The sequence below is a fragment of the Terrapene carolina genome, unplaced genomic scaffold (genome assembly GCF_002925995.2).
Source record: "Terrapene carolina triunguis isolate 2854851 unplaced genomic scaffold, T_m_triunguis-2.0 Scaffold69, whole genome shotgun sequence".
Lineage (NCBI taxonomy): Eukaryota > Metazoa > Chordata > Testudines > Emydidae > Terrapene > Terrapene triunguis.
The window spans coordinates 38670160-38689176 of NW_020664420.1; the positions used below are offsets into that span (position 1 = coordinate 38670160).

Genomic DNA, 19017 nt, shown 5'->3' on the forward strand with positions numbered 1-19017 from the left:
TACGAGGCATCTCTGCTCACTTTGGCTAAACAGAAATGTGTCCCTTTGCAAAATCAAACACTGACAAATAAGAGAGCATGACACTGTATGATTTCTAGAGCTGATATAGGGCAATTTGTTCAGCAGAGTGATGTAAGCTTCGTTATGATTGCATCATCCATGACTTCTAGGAATAACATGATGCAATTCATATCATGTATGACGCAATACCAGCTTCAGATTGCATCATTCATTGTTTTGCCTAAAAAGCAAGTACTGTCCAAACCCAGTCATAGATTTATTCATAGATCCAGTCAAAGATGTATTTTAGTCATTTCTGGTTTAAATTGAGATCCTTTCCCTTTATAACTCACTTATCCTCCGCCATTCCCAAGTCAAGGGTCGTATATACTGACCCAATAGCATATCTTAAAATTGTTGATTGGCTCTAGTTTTCAAGCATCATTTTCGTTCTCAGTGACCCAGAATTAGTAAAGTTTGACTACATTTATTTCAGAAGCATTTTGGCTGTAGAGCAGCGTAATAGATATAAAAACATTCCAAGGATATGCAGTGTGTCAAGTAAATAATGATTTTAAGAGAAGACCGAAACATCTTCCAAGAAATTACAGAGATGTTCTTTGACATTAAAAGTTTATATTAATTCATGGCAACAGCCACGATTCCTTTTGTTTGCTTGTTTTTTAATTACACTATAGTCAAATATACTAAGGAGGTGTAGTCTTTTAAAAAAAAAATCACATCATAAAGCTAAATATCTGATATGTACAATTTAACATTTCATAGTCACTCATCCCAAAGCACTTAGTCCAGTGGTGGGCAACCTGTGGCCCATCAGGGTAATCCGCTGGCAGGATTTTTGTTTACAAGCGGCGGCCAGCACGTCCCTGCGGCCCGCGCCACTTCCCACAGCTCCCAATAGCCAGGAACGGCGAACTGCAGCCACTAGCAGCTACAGGCAGACGGTCAATGTAAACAAACTGTCTCGCGGCCTGCCAGCAGATTACCCTGACGGGCCGCAGGTTTCCCACCGACTTAGTCCATCAGTGAAATTCTTCCACTTGTTGAGTGTTTTAACAGCTTGTAGCAATGCTATGCATCTTAGAACTGTAAGTGAAGAACAACTAAGACTGCAGGGGGTATAATAAGGCAGGTAGAGTGTAATTATCAGAAGTGGAATTTGACAAGGAGTTCAGGGATAACTCATTAAGTTTTGCCAAGGCTGTTCTGAGCACATCTAATGCTTCTCCAATAACCTGCTCATGTGGGGCCCTTAATTTCTCTTCCCCATTCTGCAGCATCCACTTATGTAATTCTCCTCCCCTGCCCTCAAAACATTAATGCCTTGCTTTTGGCCGCAGGGAGAGGGAGCCCTATTCTCTCCTACCTTTGCCAAGGAGAAAAAAGATCCTGGGGGTTTGGTGGGCTGCGAGGGAGGACATTCAACGCAGACTCCATACCTTTCTCCTTTGGGTCATCCCCAACAGCCAATACAATGCCAAGGAGGGGTTGTTAGTGAATGATGCATGACACTACAGGCAGAAATTTTGAAGGTGTCCCTGAAACAGACGGACCCCTTAGGCAGCTCTACAACACACCAAGTCCAGGACAAAATTTCTGTCTAACCGCTGGCAGCAGCCCTGTCCATGAAGGAGAGAGCAGTGCTCTACTCATTGCTAGTAGGATTTATGCACAAATTTTTTTGCTACTCTGAGGTACCCCTTTCAACTCAGAGCCCCTTGCAAGTATAGGTTCTGTAGCCTGGAAGAACCAGACCCCATTCTTGCTAAAAATGCCATGAAATTATAGATTTTTAGGGCCAAAAGGGACCATTAGGATCCTCTAGTCTGATCTGCAAAACAGAGACCACAAAATTTCATCCAGTAATTTCTATATCAAGCCCATAACTTCTGTTTGAGCTATCTTCAATGGTCAGGATTTCTCTTTCAACTCATCTAGCAGCAGCATGTCCAGCTGCAGTGCCCAGGGAATTCCATCAAGCACAACTGTGGTGAAAAAAGTATTACCTAATGGCTCACCAACACTCCTTACTGTAGCACTGTTAGTGTTCATTGGAGGTCTCCCATACAAGTACTGATTCAGCCTGACTGTCCTTTGCATGTGAGATATGACAGGATCAGAACACAAGGTGGTACACAGCTGTGACAAAAATCAAACACCAAACAAAAGCTACTAATCTCGAGTTTGAATTTACAACTTGAATGGAACATGAATCTACACTACCATGTTGTGCCCGAATCTACACTACCATGTTGTGCCCAGCTATTTAGCAAATAGGGTTTTTACCACATAGGCTTCTACCATTCTTAAGCAAGACAGGTTCGTTAGGATAGCCTTACTTTACATTACACACACAATATTCATTCTCAGGTCCTCTCTCAAAAATTCAGTAAGACACTAGCGACTAGCGGCTTCCAACTAAGTCCAGATATCCATTGCCACAACAGCAACTCCTCTCAGCTCATGATGTTTAGCTTCCAAGAACATTCCATCCTCCAACCTCTGTATCCTCAAACATTCAGTGATGTTTGATGGCCTATGTTTTTGCAGATGGAGCATTACAGCTGAGCATCCCTAATAGTCTCTCCTGTTAATATTGTGCAAATGTTTAGCTTGTAGCCTTTTCAACTTCATCTCAAAACTCTGGAAAAATAGCTGATAATCACCCACTCATCCCTTTGCAGAAGTCTTTGTTGCTCATTTGAACAAGACAAAGTGAACTTTTACCGTTGAAAGTTTTCGTCTTCCAGATTATTGAAGCCGACGGATGGATTTCTGAGATGACTCTTTATTGCCAGGATGTCTTTGCTTCCCAAGGCCTGGTTTAGTAACACAACAGCTGACAACATTTCCACAGCAATAGACAGTTCATCATGTGCCAAATATCTCTATAGGAACATAGAATACATCAGTCATGAAGCTAAACAAGTAGGGGTAACCAGTTTTAATTAAAGTCTAGATGCCAAAAGGAGGGAGGCATGGATTTGATTTAAAACAAATATTAAAAATAGGAGGAGAAAATGTCATAGCTAGAGAAATGTCAGCTTACTGTACTGTGAGTAGTAGAACTAAAACACTAGGCATTCATTATATAGCCTCCCTTTCCTCAGCCTTTTCTTTGCTTGTCCCACATAATACAGTCCTTCCAGTCAAGCCTAGTCTAATTTTAATCAGAATGTGGACTCCCCCAGTCCGGCTGATCACTCTCCATAAAACACAGTCAACCTTAAGATGAGAGATAGTGTATGCAACAGCAAAAAAAGTGAAGGTCAGTCAGTTTGTTGCAGTACAAGAGTTAGCACGGACTAAATCAGTCAAGAAAACAATCTGAATAGACAAGCACTTGCATTAATATTCCTGGATTTTAATATAATACACCTCAAGGCAAGAATTAGAAGAATCTGGTATGACAAATGGTCTGATAGTTCTAAGTAACAAAACTGCAACAAATGACAATGCATCAGTATTCCTGATCCTTTATGGCTTGACTGCACACTATTGAACAGCAATTCGTAAGTTTTTCACTCTTACCACAGCATTCTGTTGCTGAAGGTTGAACAGTTCAGTCTGATAGACAGCAGCAGCAAATGGGTGGACGACAGGCAACTGGGCCTCTGGTTTCATCAGTGCAACCAATGTTTTATTAGCATCACAGTTACGAATTGCAGTATTGATATGGTCAACTGCTACAAGTTCTGGGGGAAAGTAGGAAAAAAATCCTATCAATTTTTTTGTCATCTGCCTTTTTTTTTTTTTAATATATATATTAATGTTGTGTAGGCAAATAGCATCCCAACATTACATCATATGCTATCATTGCTCAAGAAAGCTATAGCTGTATACCTGCAAGAGATACATTTTTAAACACACTGAAACTACTTAACGTTCTTGCAAAAATGATTTCTGTTCAAAGAGCATGTGGAAGTCAACAGCTTAACATAAGTCCATGATCAATGCATTAGACCTGAAAGATGACTTGACTAGTCCAGGGATTGCCATGTCCTCTCTATTGAGTTTGACCAATAGGTGGACCCTGGAATGTCAACCTATGTTACTTTCTTTCTCGGTTTTATTTCTTCTGCCTCCATTGTATTCCCATTTTCCCCCTTCTAGTAAGAGTCCAACACAGCTAGGAAGGACAAGTCTACATTTGCAGCACTGATGTGACCAACAAGATAAGCTAAGAGCAATGCCTTAATAGCCTGGTAAAAAGTTTGCCAAGTTCCATAGTGGCTCACTTGTTGTGACTGGAATTTTCCATCAGCTAAACTGAGTAAAACAGAAACAAAAGCTGCATCTTATCCCTTTGCTATTCTCTCCCCTTTTTATGTGCACTTGTCTAATTTTTTTCCATAAGGAAACATGACTGAATTTCAATAGCCACTGCAAGCACTGCTAACTAAACTGGTATTAAATTACTTTGTGGAAAGCCAATCTAAAAGACTGTTAAATAAGGAAAACTGTTAGTGACATTTACTGTATTCCTCCTCCTTCAATACGGGTGAAGTATATCCCTGAGTGAGCTCAGAACTAGCCTCTAAAATAAAAAAAACTGTGGGTTAAAACACACACCGAGGACAACACAACAGATGATGCCCAAGAGTGCTAGATCTCATCTTGTAGGCCAAAGAAACTGCAATTACTGTAACTTACAGTCCCCCTAACTGCACCAGTTACAACTTTGAAGGAGTTGATGGCCACAAACCTGGTTGAGGCTATCCTGAAGGAAACCTAACATATCCTCCAGGGAAGAGTTAAGCACAGACTTCAGTCTTGAATTTAAAAAAAAATAAATTAAAAAAATGGCCAAAATCCCAGAGAGGGAAAAAAAACTTGTAAAGTCAGCGTTTGAGTAGGATAACTAGATCTGGTTTAAAAAAAAAAAATAGGATGCCTATTCCAAGGAAGGCAAGACAGGGCACTTGAGATGTGCTGCTGATGGGGGGATGGGGTAAGAGAAAAATCACAGCCATTCTTCCATCTTCAACCAAGCCACACTCTTCTGACTCACCCACTGCTTACTTTGGGTGAGAGGGCTGGAAAAGAAACTGGCAGGGGAGGCTGTGATGTCAGAGAATAGGGTATAATAGTCAATTTCTATTATATGGCTGTTGAAGTGAGTGAGTACACACCCCAAATACTGGAGAGCTTCTCTAGGCTTTTTGGATAGTGGCAATGGCAGCTTCCAGAATAGTAGGAGGAGGATTCAGACTTTGCCTATGCTTTCCACCAGCTTTCAGTCTGGCTTGTGAGTTCTTCAAGTAGCCAGTCTACAAGTCCTTACAAAAAAGACCACTTGAAAAACAAAAACCAGAGACACCAGGGCAGACCCTAAAAGGACATTTCACTGACAGATGGTCACCCAGAGGTTTGAACAGTTGAGACTTCCGGGGATTTCTCTCTGTATCTTAGGACTCCTTCCAACATGATAGACATTGGAACTTTAGGCACAGCTTCAGCACGGATCTTAGACACATACCTAAATATAAACACAATAATCCCACTGGTTTCAGTGGGACTCCTCTTACACTTAAAATTAGATGTTATTTAAAGTCCTCGCTGAACTGGAGCCAGGGGGAGGAAAGGTGAGATGCCAGGTTCTTGATCTTAAAGTTTTTCTTACTATCTTAGGTACTACGACTCTATGATCTTAGGAGAGCAGAGCTGTTCATGGCAGCTAGACTTCCGATCCAGCAGTGTCCTTCACAGGTGGCAGGCTATCAACCTTACAGGAATGATCTTTATATTTAAGGGACTTATCCCCTTTGAGTGCTTCTCAATGAAGGAGTGACTTATTTCTCATAATTCAGTCTGAGTACCAGGGACAGACGGGATTTAACTATGAATTCTCTGTAGATCTCATCATTCACCAACCCTATGATGAGAGCAGGGGGAGGGATAGCTCAGTGGTTTGAGCATTGGCCTGCTAAACCCAGGGTTGAGAGTTTAATCCTTGAGGGGGCCACTTAGGGATCTGGGGCAAAATTAGTACTTGGTCCTGCTAGTGAAGGTAGGGGGCTGGACTCGATGACCTTTCAAGGTCCCTTCCAGTTCTAGGAGATAGGCTATCTCCAATAATAAAAAAAAATGCTGGGACAGGCAATGTCAATGGTCAGATGCAGTTTAAAATTAGTCACATGTCCTCCCCAACCCTGCTACTTTTCAGGCCCACCCTCCACCTGGATCTGTGTCTAATAAGGGCCTGCTTCCACCACCAACTACTCTGGTCTATGCTAGCGATGGGCTCTGTACACCCTTTTCAGGCAGAAAGCTCATAGTGGAGATCTCCAGTTGCACAATAGGGAGAACCTGACTGATTGGAAGACTCCGAGCAGTTCAAACCCATGGAGCCTGAGTACATTGGCCCCAGGACACGAGAAATAAATGAGGAGGAGTCCTATTGGGCATTTTGTTCTGCATGATAAATATTTTAGCTGTTCTTGAGGTTAAAAAAAATAAAGGCACTTGCCTTTCAGACAGCATACAGCAGCTTCAAAATAAAAAAGTTCCAGGAGCCAGCAACAAAATAGCATCAAAATCTGCAGCCATCAATTGGCTTCGATGACTTCCATGCTTAGGAACTGAGCATGCAACTCTGATATTATGCATCTATATCCACAGTGCACAAATGTATTTACCAAGTTCTTGGGTATTTATCATGTAGTAGCTTGAGTGGTACTGTCACATTTAGTTTTAGGGCTTGGCTACACTGGCACTTTATATCGCAACAAAGCCTCCCAGAGCGCTCTACCTTACTCCTCGTCCACACTGGCAAGGCACGTAGAGCGCTCTGACTCCCTGGCTAGAGCGCTCCTGGTATTCCACCTCTCTGAGAGGGATAACGGCTGTTACGTATTGGCTGAGACGCCCCAGGACCAATGTGAACGAGGATTTACATTACAGCACTCTGACGTCCCATAATCTCCTTAAGTCAAGTGGCCTCTCTTCTCTTTGTTGTGAAATCGGCTGAGGATTGCGGAAGTGCCTTTTCAGAGCTCCGTTTCAGACAGCGGCTGCTTATCTGCAACGGGGCGGGGCAAAGCAAACGTTTACTGAGTGAGTCAGGCAGGCAGGGGGGCTAGAGGGATCTGAACTTACAAGATAGTGTGCTGACACACTCTCAGCACTCCAAAAATCCACTCTCTCTCTCCCCCCACATACAAACAACATACTCCACCCCACCTCCCTCATTTGAAAAGCACGTTGCAGCCACTTGAACGCTGGGATAGCTGCCCATAATGCACTGCTCCCAATGCCGCTGAAAATGCCACAAATGTGGCCATGCCAGTGCGCTTGCAGCTGTCAGTGTGGACAGACTGCAGCGCTTTCCCTAGTGTGCTCTCCGAAGGCTGGTTTAACCCAAAGTGCTCTACAGCTGCAAGTGTAGCCAAGCCCTTAGTTTGTACCTTGGTCAGCTTGCCTCTACTCTGAGTTCTTTAATAGGTACCCTCAACTGGCTCCTCTTGAAGGTCCTAGTTTTATTTGTTTACCTGCCTTCCCCTAATGAAAACTGATCAATATGGGTTAGAAGTAAAACTGAATTGAAATTCTCCATGCCACATGAAGTCATGTGGGTAGCACGATATTGTGGCATTCATTTTTTTTTATCCACACAGAGGAAACAAACCCATTTTTCCTACTCCAAGACACTGATGGAGCTATACTAATAAATAGCACTACCCTCCTCAGAGTTTTCCATTACCCAAGAGCAATCGTCTCCTAGAAGGAAATACTATTTACCATGTCTGAATCATTCTAAAATCCAAATCACTACCTATACGAGAGACTTGGATGCTATACAAAATATGCATGTCTACATATTATAGCATAGCAAACTAGGCTTATAACTACCTTTTTGCATAGCATCAGAAGAACAATTAGATGGACTGAATTAAAAATATTAAATGACACAGAAGACAAAACAGCCCCTAACACATGCCACAGACAACATAGGACAGCAGTTTATTCAAAGCTGAAGCTCCTAGCAGACAAAGAATGCCAGAGAAGCAATTGCCAATAGATGTGCTGCTGAAAATTTAGAACCCCCTTAACTGTAATTTTTCAAAAATAAAACATTAGTCAACATATTGTAGATCCATTGTACCATATATAAACTGTACTAAAACATTAAGCAGGCTGACAGACTAGATTTTTAAAAGTGTAAATATTTTAAAATGAGAAATCTAGTTTCCTCTGCTGCATATGACTGCAAGCTATTCTTCAATTTGATCATTTTATTTTTAACCCAGAGAAGATATAAATAAATTTCCTTTTGAGAGAGATTAAGACTATTCAAAAAAAGTCTATTTACACAAGCCATGCATTATGTTCCGTTTTAGCCATGTATGTCCACTAGTAGCTGAAAATATTCAGCCAAGAAAAGCGTTAGCTACTTCAGATAAAATAATGTGTGTTTAAAGTGGCACAGACTGGTGACCTGGCAATTGTGACATTGAAAAGAGCAGTAGCAAAAATAAAATGCAATGTGGTTTCAATTTATAAAGAAACCTTGTTTGCATGCAAAAAAGGTGGATTTAGTTCTTCAGTTTGATTAAGAGTAATGAAATGGTGATTATGAAAACAAGTATTAAAACATTTACTCACTAAGCTTGAGAGCCTCAGCTTCCTCATTGGCAACACTAACTTCTTTCTGTATCTCACTTTTGTCGAGCAAAATTGGAACCCCTGCTAGCTAACAGATCAGACAAAAAAAGACTTCATTATGCTTTTTAAATTTGCAGGGGAAGGGAAAATATACCACTATGAATTGACCATGATGTTGGCTGAATACCAAATACAATGGCATACTGAAGAATAGTGTTTGTTTTTCCATAAACTTCCGACTCACTTTTAAAATGACAGATTTTTGCCTTAATCCAGATGTTCTCTATAATGGTCTTTATTCACCATTGTTTGTCAACATTACCTTTTTGCTATACTAAACTCGTAAGAAGTTTAGTTCCCAAGATGAGCTTTGTATTAAGGGATTTATATATACATATATTCCCTTTATCTGTCATTTAGCAGCTTTTTACCAATGCATCATGCTTTTTACAGTAAATGCATCTCGTTTTGTATTGTTTAGGAAAATATTCATTTAAAATACTTTACAAAATTCTTTACTGTTTCATAAAACAGTAGAGTTCAGGCTACAGAGTTCAGGATGATGTCACTTCTATTTTAAGCAGAGAAAAATGCAAACTCAAGTGTCATACTAGCATACATTCCATTCAATTACCTGCATTCTCTGCTCTTTACAGTCACACAATTGTGCTAGGTACCATGAGGAATTTTGCTGCAGAACTCCAGACAAGCTCAAAGCAGGACGGTTCAAACCTGCCATCAATGCCACTTCATCTTGCCTGTCAATAGCCTCATTCACTTGGACTAAAGCTACGTGAACTGAAAGGAAAACAACGCTTACAAACTGCAAAAACATTTTTTGCGCAAAAAAAAATTTGAATTGCTGCTTGTATCTACCCCTCTTTATACAAGCCAGTCAGTTACAGTTTTTATCCAGCAGAGGGTTATATTTTAAGGCTCCAATCCTACAAGAGCCTCAAACAGAGTCCACAGGGACTCCATGCAGGCATAAGGGTTCTTCCACACTCATCCATTTGCAGGGTCAGGACCTAAGTCTGAATCTCGTCTATCTAAAAAGAGGGGTCAAAATTTACAGTATTCTGCAGCTAGTGGGAACTGACAGAAACATAAGGAAATAAAGCAGGTGAAACCAACTGGCTTCTGAACTGAAGAGTCTGATATCAGCAACAAGAACAAAAAAAGATATTATCCCAAAAGATTAATGGAAAAAAAGCAGCAAGATGCCCCACAACACTGAAAGTAACCATTATAACACTGACAAACATTTGCCACTTTTAAAAGCTATTTCTGTAAAAGTAGTAAATTTATGTCTTTGTCTGGAATTTGACACAAATACATACATAACTGGTAGGGTATGATGTGCCCATTTCCATAAGAAACTAGAATTACTTACTGTTGATCTTATTGATATTGCCTTGGATCTCCGCTTGTGTCAGCAATTCTTCATACACATCTCTTTCCTCTTCTGAAATTGAGCCATTCTAAAAACAAAATCCTTACTGGTTCACAAAGTGGAACACAAAGATACTTTCAGATGGTAGAACAGCCATTGTAGTATGAGTGGTTAAAACTATCAACCACAATAGGAAGATTTGCACTCCCTAGAACAAGAGTTATATTTAAAGCATCCTCTGCTTATTGTAAAGTGTTGTGTATATTTTGATCAAAGCCTGTCTTCTCAAATTGAAACTGTTACTGTGAAATGAATGATGCAAGTGCAATTTTGTATTAATGGAAAATTCTATCAATAGAATGCTATACTTAATAATTATGTTTTACTCCCAGAAAAAGGTACCTTAAAACATTAAGTTTTTATATAAACCTTTGGTTAACAAACTTTGTTTCTACACAGTACGTAAAGGAGAAAAATGAGCATCTTTTGGATTCTAAAATAGAAGAATTTTATAATCCTTACACGTCTCAAATACATTCATGGGTTATGTGTACAAACACAAAATACCTGTACACGTTTGCCTCCAGCCTGTTTATTCCATAGATTCCAAGACCAAAGGGACCATTGTGATCAATCTTCTATAGTGACAATCATTCACCTAGTTTATCTTGAATACACTAGCTTATTAATGCAATCCTAGAAGAATCCTTTTAAAAAGTTTGCACGCACGTTTTTTATACAGCAATACCAAACTTATTAAGAATGTTAATAAAATCCAAATATGTTTCAGTACCTTCAGACTTGCATTCTCCTCTTTTCTCCTTTTAGCTTCCAGGAGTTCTTTCTGATATTCCTGTGCAAGGTCCTCATCCACATTCATCAGCATTGCATTTGGGTTTCTCAGAGTTATAAGTGTTTGATCTGCTACTCCCTTCTCAATAGCTTCATTAATTGCAATGACTGCAGCATGCACTGAAAGAGGTGGATAAGATCCAAAACTTTAAAAAGAAGAGCCAATGAGAAAGTACTTCTGGATCACACAAAAATTAGGGTTACCAATTCTCTGTTCTCAAGGCTTCATTTATTGCTTTTAAGAATATTATACAGTAGAACCCCGTTTAGACTGTCAGCCCCCACCACCCATTCTCCAGTTTATTTGGATTTTTGGTTATCCAATCTGGCCCCAGTCCCAATTAGATTGGATAATCGGGGTTCCACTGTATTTGATCATGTTTCACCATAGTTTAACTTTTTGGGACTCTCCAATGTACAGAAAAGTCAGAATGTAGCTGTAATCACCAGTATAGGACAGGATAGTGTCTAAATTTGCAGAGGTTTGAAGAGTATTTTGTCATCTTATTTCAACAACAGAAATAGCACTTAAAAAAAGCTCTCCGGTCATGACGGAAGTCCTGGATTTAAACCTTCTTCACATTACATAGCTTTGTGAAAAAAGGTTTGTGTAGAAGTTCCAGTGCTCATCTTTTGTTTTGTGGCCACAGACGGTTCAAGATAGCAGAAACATAAACAAGTAAGAGATTGGTAAAAGTTACAGGATAGTCGTAACAAACTAGTTCAAAGAAAAAAAGACCAAAATAACTAGTTCCTAATTCTCCTCTCACACTGGTTTTACAGTGGTGTAACCATTGACTTTAGCAGAGCTACTCTTGGTATGAGTGGTGAAAGTCACTCAGTATGCCATATGATCCACTAGAAGTTCCTCCCAACCCAAATTATTCTGAAATTAAACCTATAACAGCAGATACCAAGGTACAATGCCTCCTGTATCATGGATTGATTACATCCATTTATCTCCCCACCAGCACTCACCAATATTACTTCTATTTAGGTAAAGCAAGGGTATAATACAAACATACTGAACAAAGCTAGCTCTATGCATAAGATGTCATGGGGTTTTTTTGGGGGACGTGGGGGGTGGGAAGGGAACTGTGACAGAACGTACCCATGTCCACACCCTATACACTATTGCGATAATACTTGTACAAACTATGCCTTGTGAGATATTTAAAAACAATTTGCTAATCAAGAATACGACAAAATGCACATAGCAGCATTATATGTGAAGTTATAAACAGAACAGATCATGACTAAAAGTACATTTTCCAGATAAGTCTGCGGAGTGGCCAAACCAGTTCCTCAGAGACAAAGGGCAAGCTGATGCCTCAGCCAGGTGTAAACAACTCTGATGAACCATTACCTGCTACACGGCCATTGTTTGGCAGCAGCAAAAAAATCCACATCTTAGCAAAGAAACAGCATGGAGTTCCCTTCCACACAGCCTGCCTGTCGCCTTGCTCCCAGCTGGAAATGCTCCTTGAAGGGGAGACAGGACCATAAAAAGAAGGGGCAGACACTCCAAGGCACCTCTCTCTCTTCCCCCCACCCCGCCCTGCCCATCGGTTCAGTGCACCAGAAGGAACAAAAGAAATAGCCATTGAACTGGAGAAGGGTTCTGACCCAAGAAGTTTGGTCAGACTGCTGAGAGCATTTGGTGAGAAAAACTTTGCTTTGAATTTACCACAGTTTAAGTTAGGCACGAGCTGCATTTTATCTTTTATTTTTCTTACAACCATTTCTGGCTTCAACGCCTCTCTTAAAACCTCTCTTTGTAGTTAATAAACTTGTTTTATCTAATCCAGTGTGTTTGAATTGAAGTGTTTGGGGTACTCCATTTGGGGTAACAAGACATATGCATATCATTTCTACTAATAAAAGGATGGACTTTATATACGCTTGTATTGTCCAGGAGAGGGTTGGGCAGTACATGACATGTTTCTGGGGGGGAAATCTAGGACTGTGGGGGGGGGGGTTGGGGTCACCCTGCAACCAAGTCTGGTAAGAGCCCAGGTGTGGCTGGCTGGCTTCAGCACACACCGAGACATAACTGGGAGTGACTTGTATGCTGGTGACTGGTGTGTGAGCAGTCCAGACTGGAAGCTACAGCAGCAAAGCAGTATAGAAGGCACCCCAGGGTAGAGGGCAGGGGTGACAGCTACTCATTAGTCCGGACTGTACCCTGGGTACGTCACAGGCACATACCTGTTTTTAGCAGTTTTTTATTCCGTTAACAGTTGGGGCATCTGTTATAGTCATAAGTGACAGCTCCCTTATATTACTGTATTTTTCAGAAATACACCATACAAGCAGGACAGCTAGAGACCCGAGACCTGACTAGGACAACTGGAGTGGGCCATGGGGGCTGGAAGAAAGAGGATACATGTGCAGTTTCCCTGAACACAGCTTACCTAGGGACATGGTGGATTCTCCACCACTTGAAATCTTTAAACGCAGATTGGATCTCTTTCTGAAAAAATATGCTTTAGCTCAGGGGTCGGCAACGTTTGGCATGCGGCTCGCCAGGGTAAGCACCCTGGCGGGCCGGGCCAGTTTATTTACCTGCTGACGCGGCAGGTTCGGCCAATCGCGGCCCGCACTGGCCGTGGTTCGCCGTCCCGGGCCAATGGGGGCGGCGGGAAGCGGTGCGGGAGACCGATGTGCTGGCCGCGGCTTCCCGCCGCTCCCATTGGCCCGGGACGGCAAACCGCGCCTTGTGGGGGCCGCGACTGACCGAACCTGCCGGGTCAGCAGGTAAATAAACTGGCCCGGCCCGCCAGGGTGCTTACCCTGGTGAGCCACGTGCCAAACGTTGCCGACCCCTGCTCTAGCTCAACCAGAAGTTATGGGCAGAATGTGGGAAGCCCAGGACAAAGTTCTATGGGCAGTGTTGTGCAGTCTGATTAGATGCTCACAACAGTCCCTACCTCTCAGACCAGCTAAACCAACTTTAGAAGTTATCAAGGAGAGATTGGGACTCACGAGGAAAGGGAAGAGCTAAATTTGCATCATTTGTTTGAGAGGATAGAGGGGAAAACATGTATTTGAAGGATGTATACACAAATGGTTCAATGGCATACAAGTTAGAATTAATAAGAAATTACAGAAAAAGCTAGGTTCAATATTAGCAAGACAGTGCGTATGTGTTCACTTGTGAACTAGTTCCCGAGCAAAGAAGTGGAAGCTCCACTTAACTTTAGAATAGTCTGGATAAAAGAAATACTAGAAAAATCTTCTCCAGAGAAATAATCCAGCATTAATAGGAAAGAGACTTAATTGGTCTTTTCAGTCTCTAACATTTATGATCTTCCATTAGCACAAGAGCCCTCACCATCCATGTCTGAGCCCTGAATATCTTTCCATTCCCCCCCCCCCCACTTTTGCATACTAAACCTTGGAGCACCACATTAGCCACTCTCCTTCTCCTAAGAACGCAATTAAATTCCAACTTAATTTTGCGACAGAGTCCTGTGGCACCTTACAGACTAACAGATGCTCCAATACGTCTGTTAGTCTATAAGGTGCCACAGGACTCTGTCGCTTTTTACAGATCCAGACTAACACGGCTACCCCTATGATACTAGACGCTTAACTTTGTTAATAGACTTAATTTGTCAGAGGTTTCCACTTAACAGCAACTAATTCCTCTTCTTGGCCAGAATGTGCTGCTCTGCAGCCCATTCCCAGCCTAGGGAACAGAAGCCAGCATCAGGAAAGATTACTTCATAGAATTTAAGAAACATGCCTCAGAATTAAGAGAAAGAATACACTTTATAAAAAGCTTTTGGGAAAGGAAGTTATGACCCTTTTATCTCCAGGGGAGGAAGGAAATTTACTGTTAAAAAAAAAATCGAACCGGGTTGACAGTAACTAAACCTCAGAAAACGTGTAAGGCTGATAGACTGACATACCCAGATTTTTTTCCCCTCCCTATAGATTATATTTTAAAAGCTACATTTGCAAAATCGTGTGCAAACTGTAGTTACAACATGTACCAAAATACACAGAACAAGCCAATATGAATGTAGGAAAGAGTGTTTTAAATTAGGGTCTGAAAGTTTTAAAATTTAAGCTTGTCATATTACATTGCACTTAAATAATCTGAAATCTTTTTAGTGCCTTACAAATAACTAAGCTTCATCTTAACTATGTTAGCCAAAATTTTCTACCTTGTGTGTGTAAACTTAAATGAAGGTTACTTACCTGTATGCAGAGTTCTTAGAGACAGCCCTGCATATTCACACTTATGGGTAACTGCACCATCTCGTGGTGCCTTGAGGTAGAATAATCTTCTAGCAAGGTTCAGCTAGAGCACTCTCAGGGCAGGTCTACACTACAAATTCATATCTGCGCAGCTGCACCAATGCTAGATGCAGAGCCACAGGTAAATGACATGATAAAATACACCAATTCCACAGCCTTGTATCTCTGCACACAGTAGGGTGGAGTGAATACTGCAAACCCCCACCCTCGGCAGCTTGTCAGTGGAATGCATTACTGATGTATTGTCTAATCACTTGTACAACCCTCCCCTGCAGGTGGGGGAGTAACAACTTGAGAGCCAGATGAACATCTCTTAATTCCAATACATTGAGGTGCAGGGTTTTCTCCTAAGCAGAGCGGTGCCCTTGAGTTGTCAAATAATTCCAGTGCACCGCGCCCCCCCACAGCCCTTGGTTGATGCATCTGAACTCACTGACTGGGATGGTCCCAGAGGATTTAACTGTACGCCCCTGAGCAGTCATTTTGACTGACCACAATCTAGGGGGGTTATGATAGTCTAAGGCATGGTGATCAACAACTGACTTGTTCTGTAGAACAGACATCCAGTGCTGCATACATCTCATTCTCAGATAGGCAAATGGGGTCATGTAGGCTACCATAAGACCCCAAAAAGAATTTTACTCAAACTTTAAAATTCTCAGACCCAAATTTTAAAATACTAAGTTAATTATAGAACAAACTTGTCATGATATTACTTTAGAGTTAAATACTCGGAAATCTTTTTAGTGCCTTACAAATAACTAAGTTTCACCTATAAAAGGAAACCTCTGTGAAGGGCAGAGGATCAACTTCGGACAATTGAGTAAGAGCCCTAGATCTGAAAAGGTTTTTCATGAAGACAATATGGTTTAACAGACCCTCGTGCACAGAGGCCTTCAGTAGCCCATCGACTAACTAAGTGTAAAAAACAAACAAACAAATAAAAAAACCCTGATTCCTCAGATGATCCGCTACTGCAAAGAGGCATTTTGTAAAATTTCTGGGAGCCATGGAAAGGCCAAACAGGAACACCTGATACTGAAAGCAGCATATGGCCACCACAAATCAAAGGCACTTGCGATGATTTTGATGAATTTAAGTATAAAAATACATGTCTTAGAGAGCCAAGAATCAATTCATGACCAACAAAGGGATTATGGTAGCTGGAGCCAATTTACGGAACCAATATTTCCAAATGTACCCGTTTAATGCCTTTAAGTCTAGTATCTGCTGAAACCACCCATCTTTCTTCCATACCAGAAAACCGAGGGAATAAAAACCCTGACCCCTCAAGAATTCATGAACCTCCTCAACTGCTCCTATCAGAAGCTATTTTTTCACTTCTACTATAAGAATTGCCTCATAAACGGGGTCCCTGAAACAATAAGGTAGGTGGGAGTGAGGAGAGGCAATCTTTCAAATTGTATGGCATAACCCCTTTTGATGATCTGTAAGACCATTGGTCGAAGGCAATTTGCCTCCAAAGACTGACGAACTGGGCTAGCCTGTCTCCAAATATAGGGATAGTTCAGTCCTGGTTGACTGGTTCTTGACTGTGTATCATCTCATCAAAACCAGGGCTTGAGGTTGCACGAGGAGGAAGCAAGTTGTTTAGGTTTAGACCTTTGTGTGAAAGGCCTTTTTCTATACTGACTGAGAAACTGCCTGCTGCTGCTGCGTCTGATCTGTTGAAAAATAGGATAAGGAAGGACTGCATCTGCTACCAGAAAGGAGGGAGTGGAGGCTCGCTTTATTGCGGAGGAAATTAGGCAGAGAGAACGAGGTGTCAATCTCATGACCTTCACATTTTTCCAAAAATGTGTCTGCTTTTTCACTAAACAGACCTTCACCTTTAAAGCAGATGTCCTCTGCTTCAATCTGGTGTCATAGCTAGGGATGAGGAACAAGGCCATGCATGTCTCCTAAGGGCATAGTAGATGCCAATGCTCTTGCATAGGAGTTTGAAGCATCACAGGAGGCTCAGAAGGAAGTTTAGCCAACCTTCCTCCTGTCATCCTGACACTTGATGATTTGCCCCCATAATACCAAGGGATGAGGAGAACACCTTTCTCCCCAGCAAGTTGGATTTTTGCCTTCTTTATCAGCTGGCGTGAAGTGTTTTTGTCCAGATTTTGCCCTATTACTGTAGCAGCCATCACCAGGGAATTAGGCACAGGATGGTTTGAAAGCAAGAAAAAAAATGTCAGAGGGTATCTGGTACAGTTTGTCCACCTTCTCTGGAGTTGACCAGATGCAGAAGGGCACAAACTGATCTAGCAGGCTGTAACAGTACATCCAAGATGGGTAAGGATATCCTACTCTTAACTGTAGCACCAAGGATAATTGAATACTGAATGGGAAGTCTCTTTCACAGGCACTTCAAGCAGATTCAAGGTGGAAAGTATGTGGTACCTCGGACTGTGGAACTACATAGTGTCCTCAGGTGGAGGGGGATGCTGAAGCCACATGTTCTTTGGGTGACAGATCTGGCTTATAATCCATACCCATCTGCTCCTGTTCAAAAAGGAGAGCTACTCCATCTTCTCCCTTGGACAAAACTTTAGGCATAATTGCCTGAAAAGTCAGCGGATCAGGAAGAATCAATTTCAAGGAACTCTGGGCTGCCAAATCCTTAGTAGTTGAGACATTACCCCTCTATCTATGCAAAAGGTAGCTGAAAAGTTCTTGAGGTGGCCCCCAATAAGTTCATGGGCCCCAGGACTGCCAGTCTCCCCATTAACTAGAATTTGGGAAAACGTTGGGCATCGGAGGGCCAAAGGGATGTCCAAAGCGTGCTATCAGTCTTTGCATTCTTCCTCTATTTTTCTTGATAGAAATCCAGATCAGAGATAGAATGAACCAGGAACAAGAGGCCCAGTGGGAGATATGGGGGAACCAGCTCTTTGTGGAAACCCTGCAGGGGTCCTAAGAGGAGAGATCATAAAGGGATCCATAAAAAGAGACTCAATATCTTCTAGTCTCTTCTTCCTAGCAGGAGACGAAAAAGAGGATCTTGGAATCAGAGAAACATGCCACCTCTTCAAGCTCTTGCATTTCAGACTCTGCTCCAATATGTCAGGAGGTAAACCTGGGCTGCCATGGTGATAGCACTTTCTGGAACCAATGATGTAGCTGGATCTGAAATGGAAGCCGAAGCAGGAACCAACAGTGGAACTGACAATTGAGATGATATTGGATCCAGTGTTGTAAACAAGTCCAGCTCCCTCATTACTGACGCGGAGGGCAGACTGTGACAGTGCCCCCCATAAGGCTTCGTGGGAATATGCTTATGAATGCATATATGATATAATTGGAATATGTTTTATGCTACATATGCCATGTATCATATCTATGTAAAGGTTATGATCTACTGAATACATTCCTCCTATTTGTATGCATGTATCATTTTGGTACTTGACGTTAGGAATATTGGCTGTATACTTGCTTGTATTTCTAAGTATCCCTAGTAAAGCATTTGGTCAGCTTCTTGAGAAAGGAATGTGCAAATTAAGTGCCCAGTCAAGAACCACTTAAGCCAACAATGAACTTGAAGACACTTATCCACATCGGAGCTTTCCCAGGAATGCGGCTTGGCTGGTAAGAAACTCAGTCATGCATGGACATGTGACTTGCCCATGTGACTCCAAAACTATCTTGGAGCTGGACTTTGCACAGGAGAGAGGAAAGAGAAAGTCTACTTAAATCCCTGGGAAACCCCTCCATTTGGTCTTCGGCTGGCTAAAGAGCTACCTCTCCATCCCCAAGGATGCCTAAAAGAAACTGGAACAAAGAACAGTAACTACAGGGGGTGTGAGTGATTGCTGGACCCAGACTAGAAGGAGACTAGTCTGTAAAAGGAAGCTTACTGGAATTCCTCTAAG

General features: G+C 41.7%; 1 protein-coding gene across 2 annotated transcripts in view; it reads right to left on the reverse strand.

The window, feature by feature from the left end:
• Window positions 1-19017, reverse strand: part of IQGAP2 (IQ motif containing GTPase activating protein 2) — a 230985-nt gene that overhangs the window by 77423 nt on the left and 134545 nt on the right. Inside the window, exons 8-13 of one of the 2 annotated variants that reach the window (XM_024194113.2) lie at window positions 10812-10990; window positions 10019-10106; window positions 9260-9423; window positions 8626-8713; window positions 3553-3716; window positions 2749-2909 (exon numbers count right to left, since the gene is read on the reverse strand). In XM_024194113.2, coding sequence (XP_024049881.1) covers window positions 2749-2909; window positions 3553-3716; window positions 8626-8713; window positions 9260-9423; window positions 10019-10106; window positions 10812-10990 — 844 coding nt within the window. The remainder of the gene's footprint in view (window positions 1-2748; window positions 2910-3552; window positions 3717-8625; window positions 8714-9259; window positions 9424-10018; window positions 10107-10811; window positions 10991-19017) is intronic. The other variant, XM_024194115.2, reaches the window with a different exon arrangement.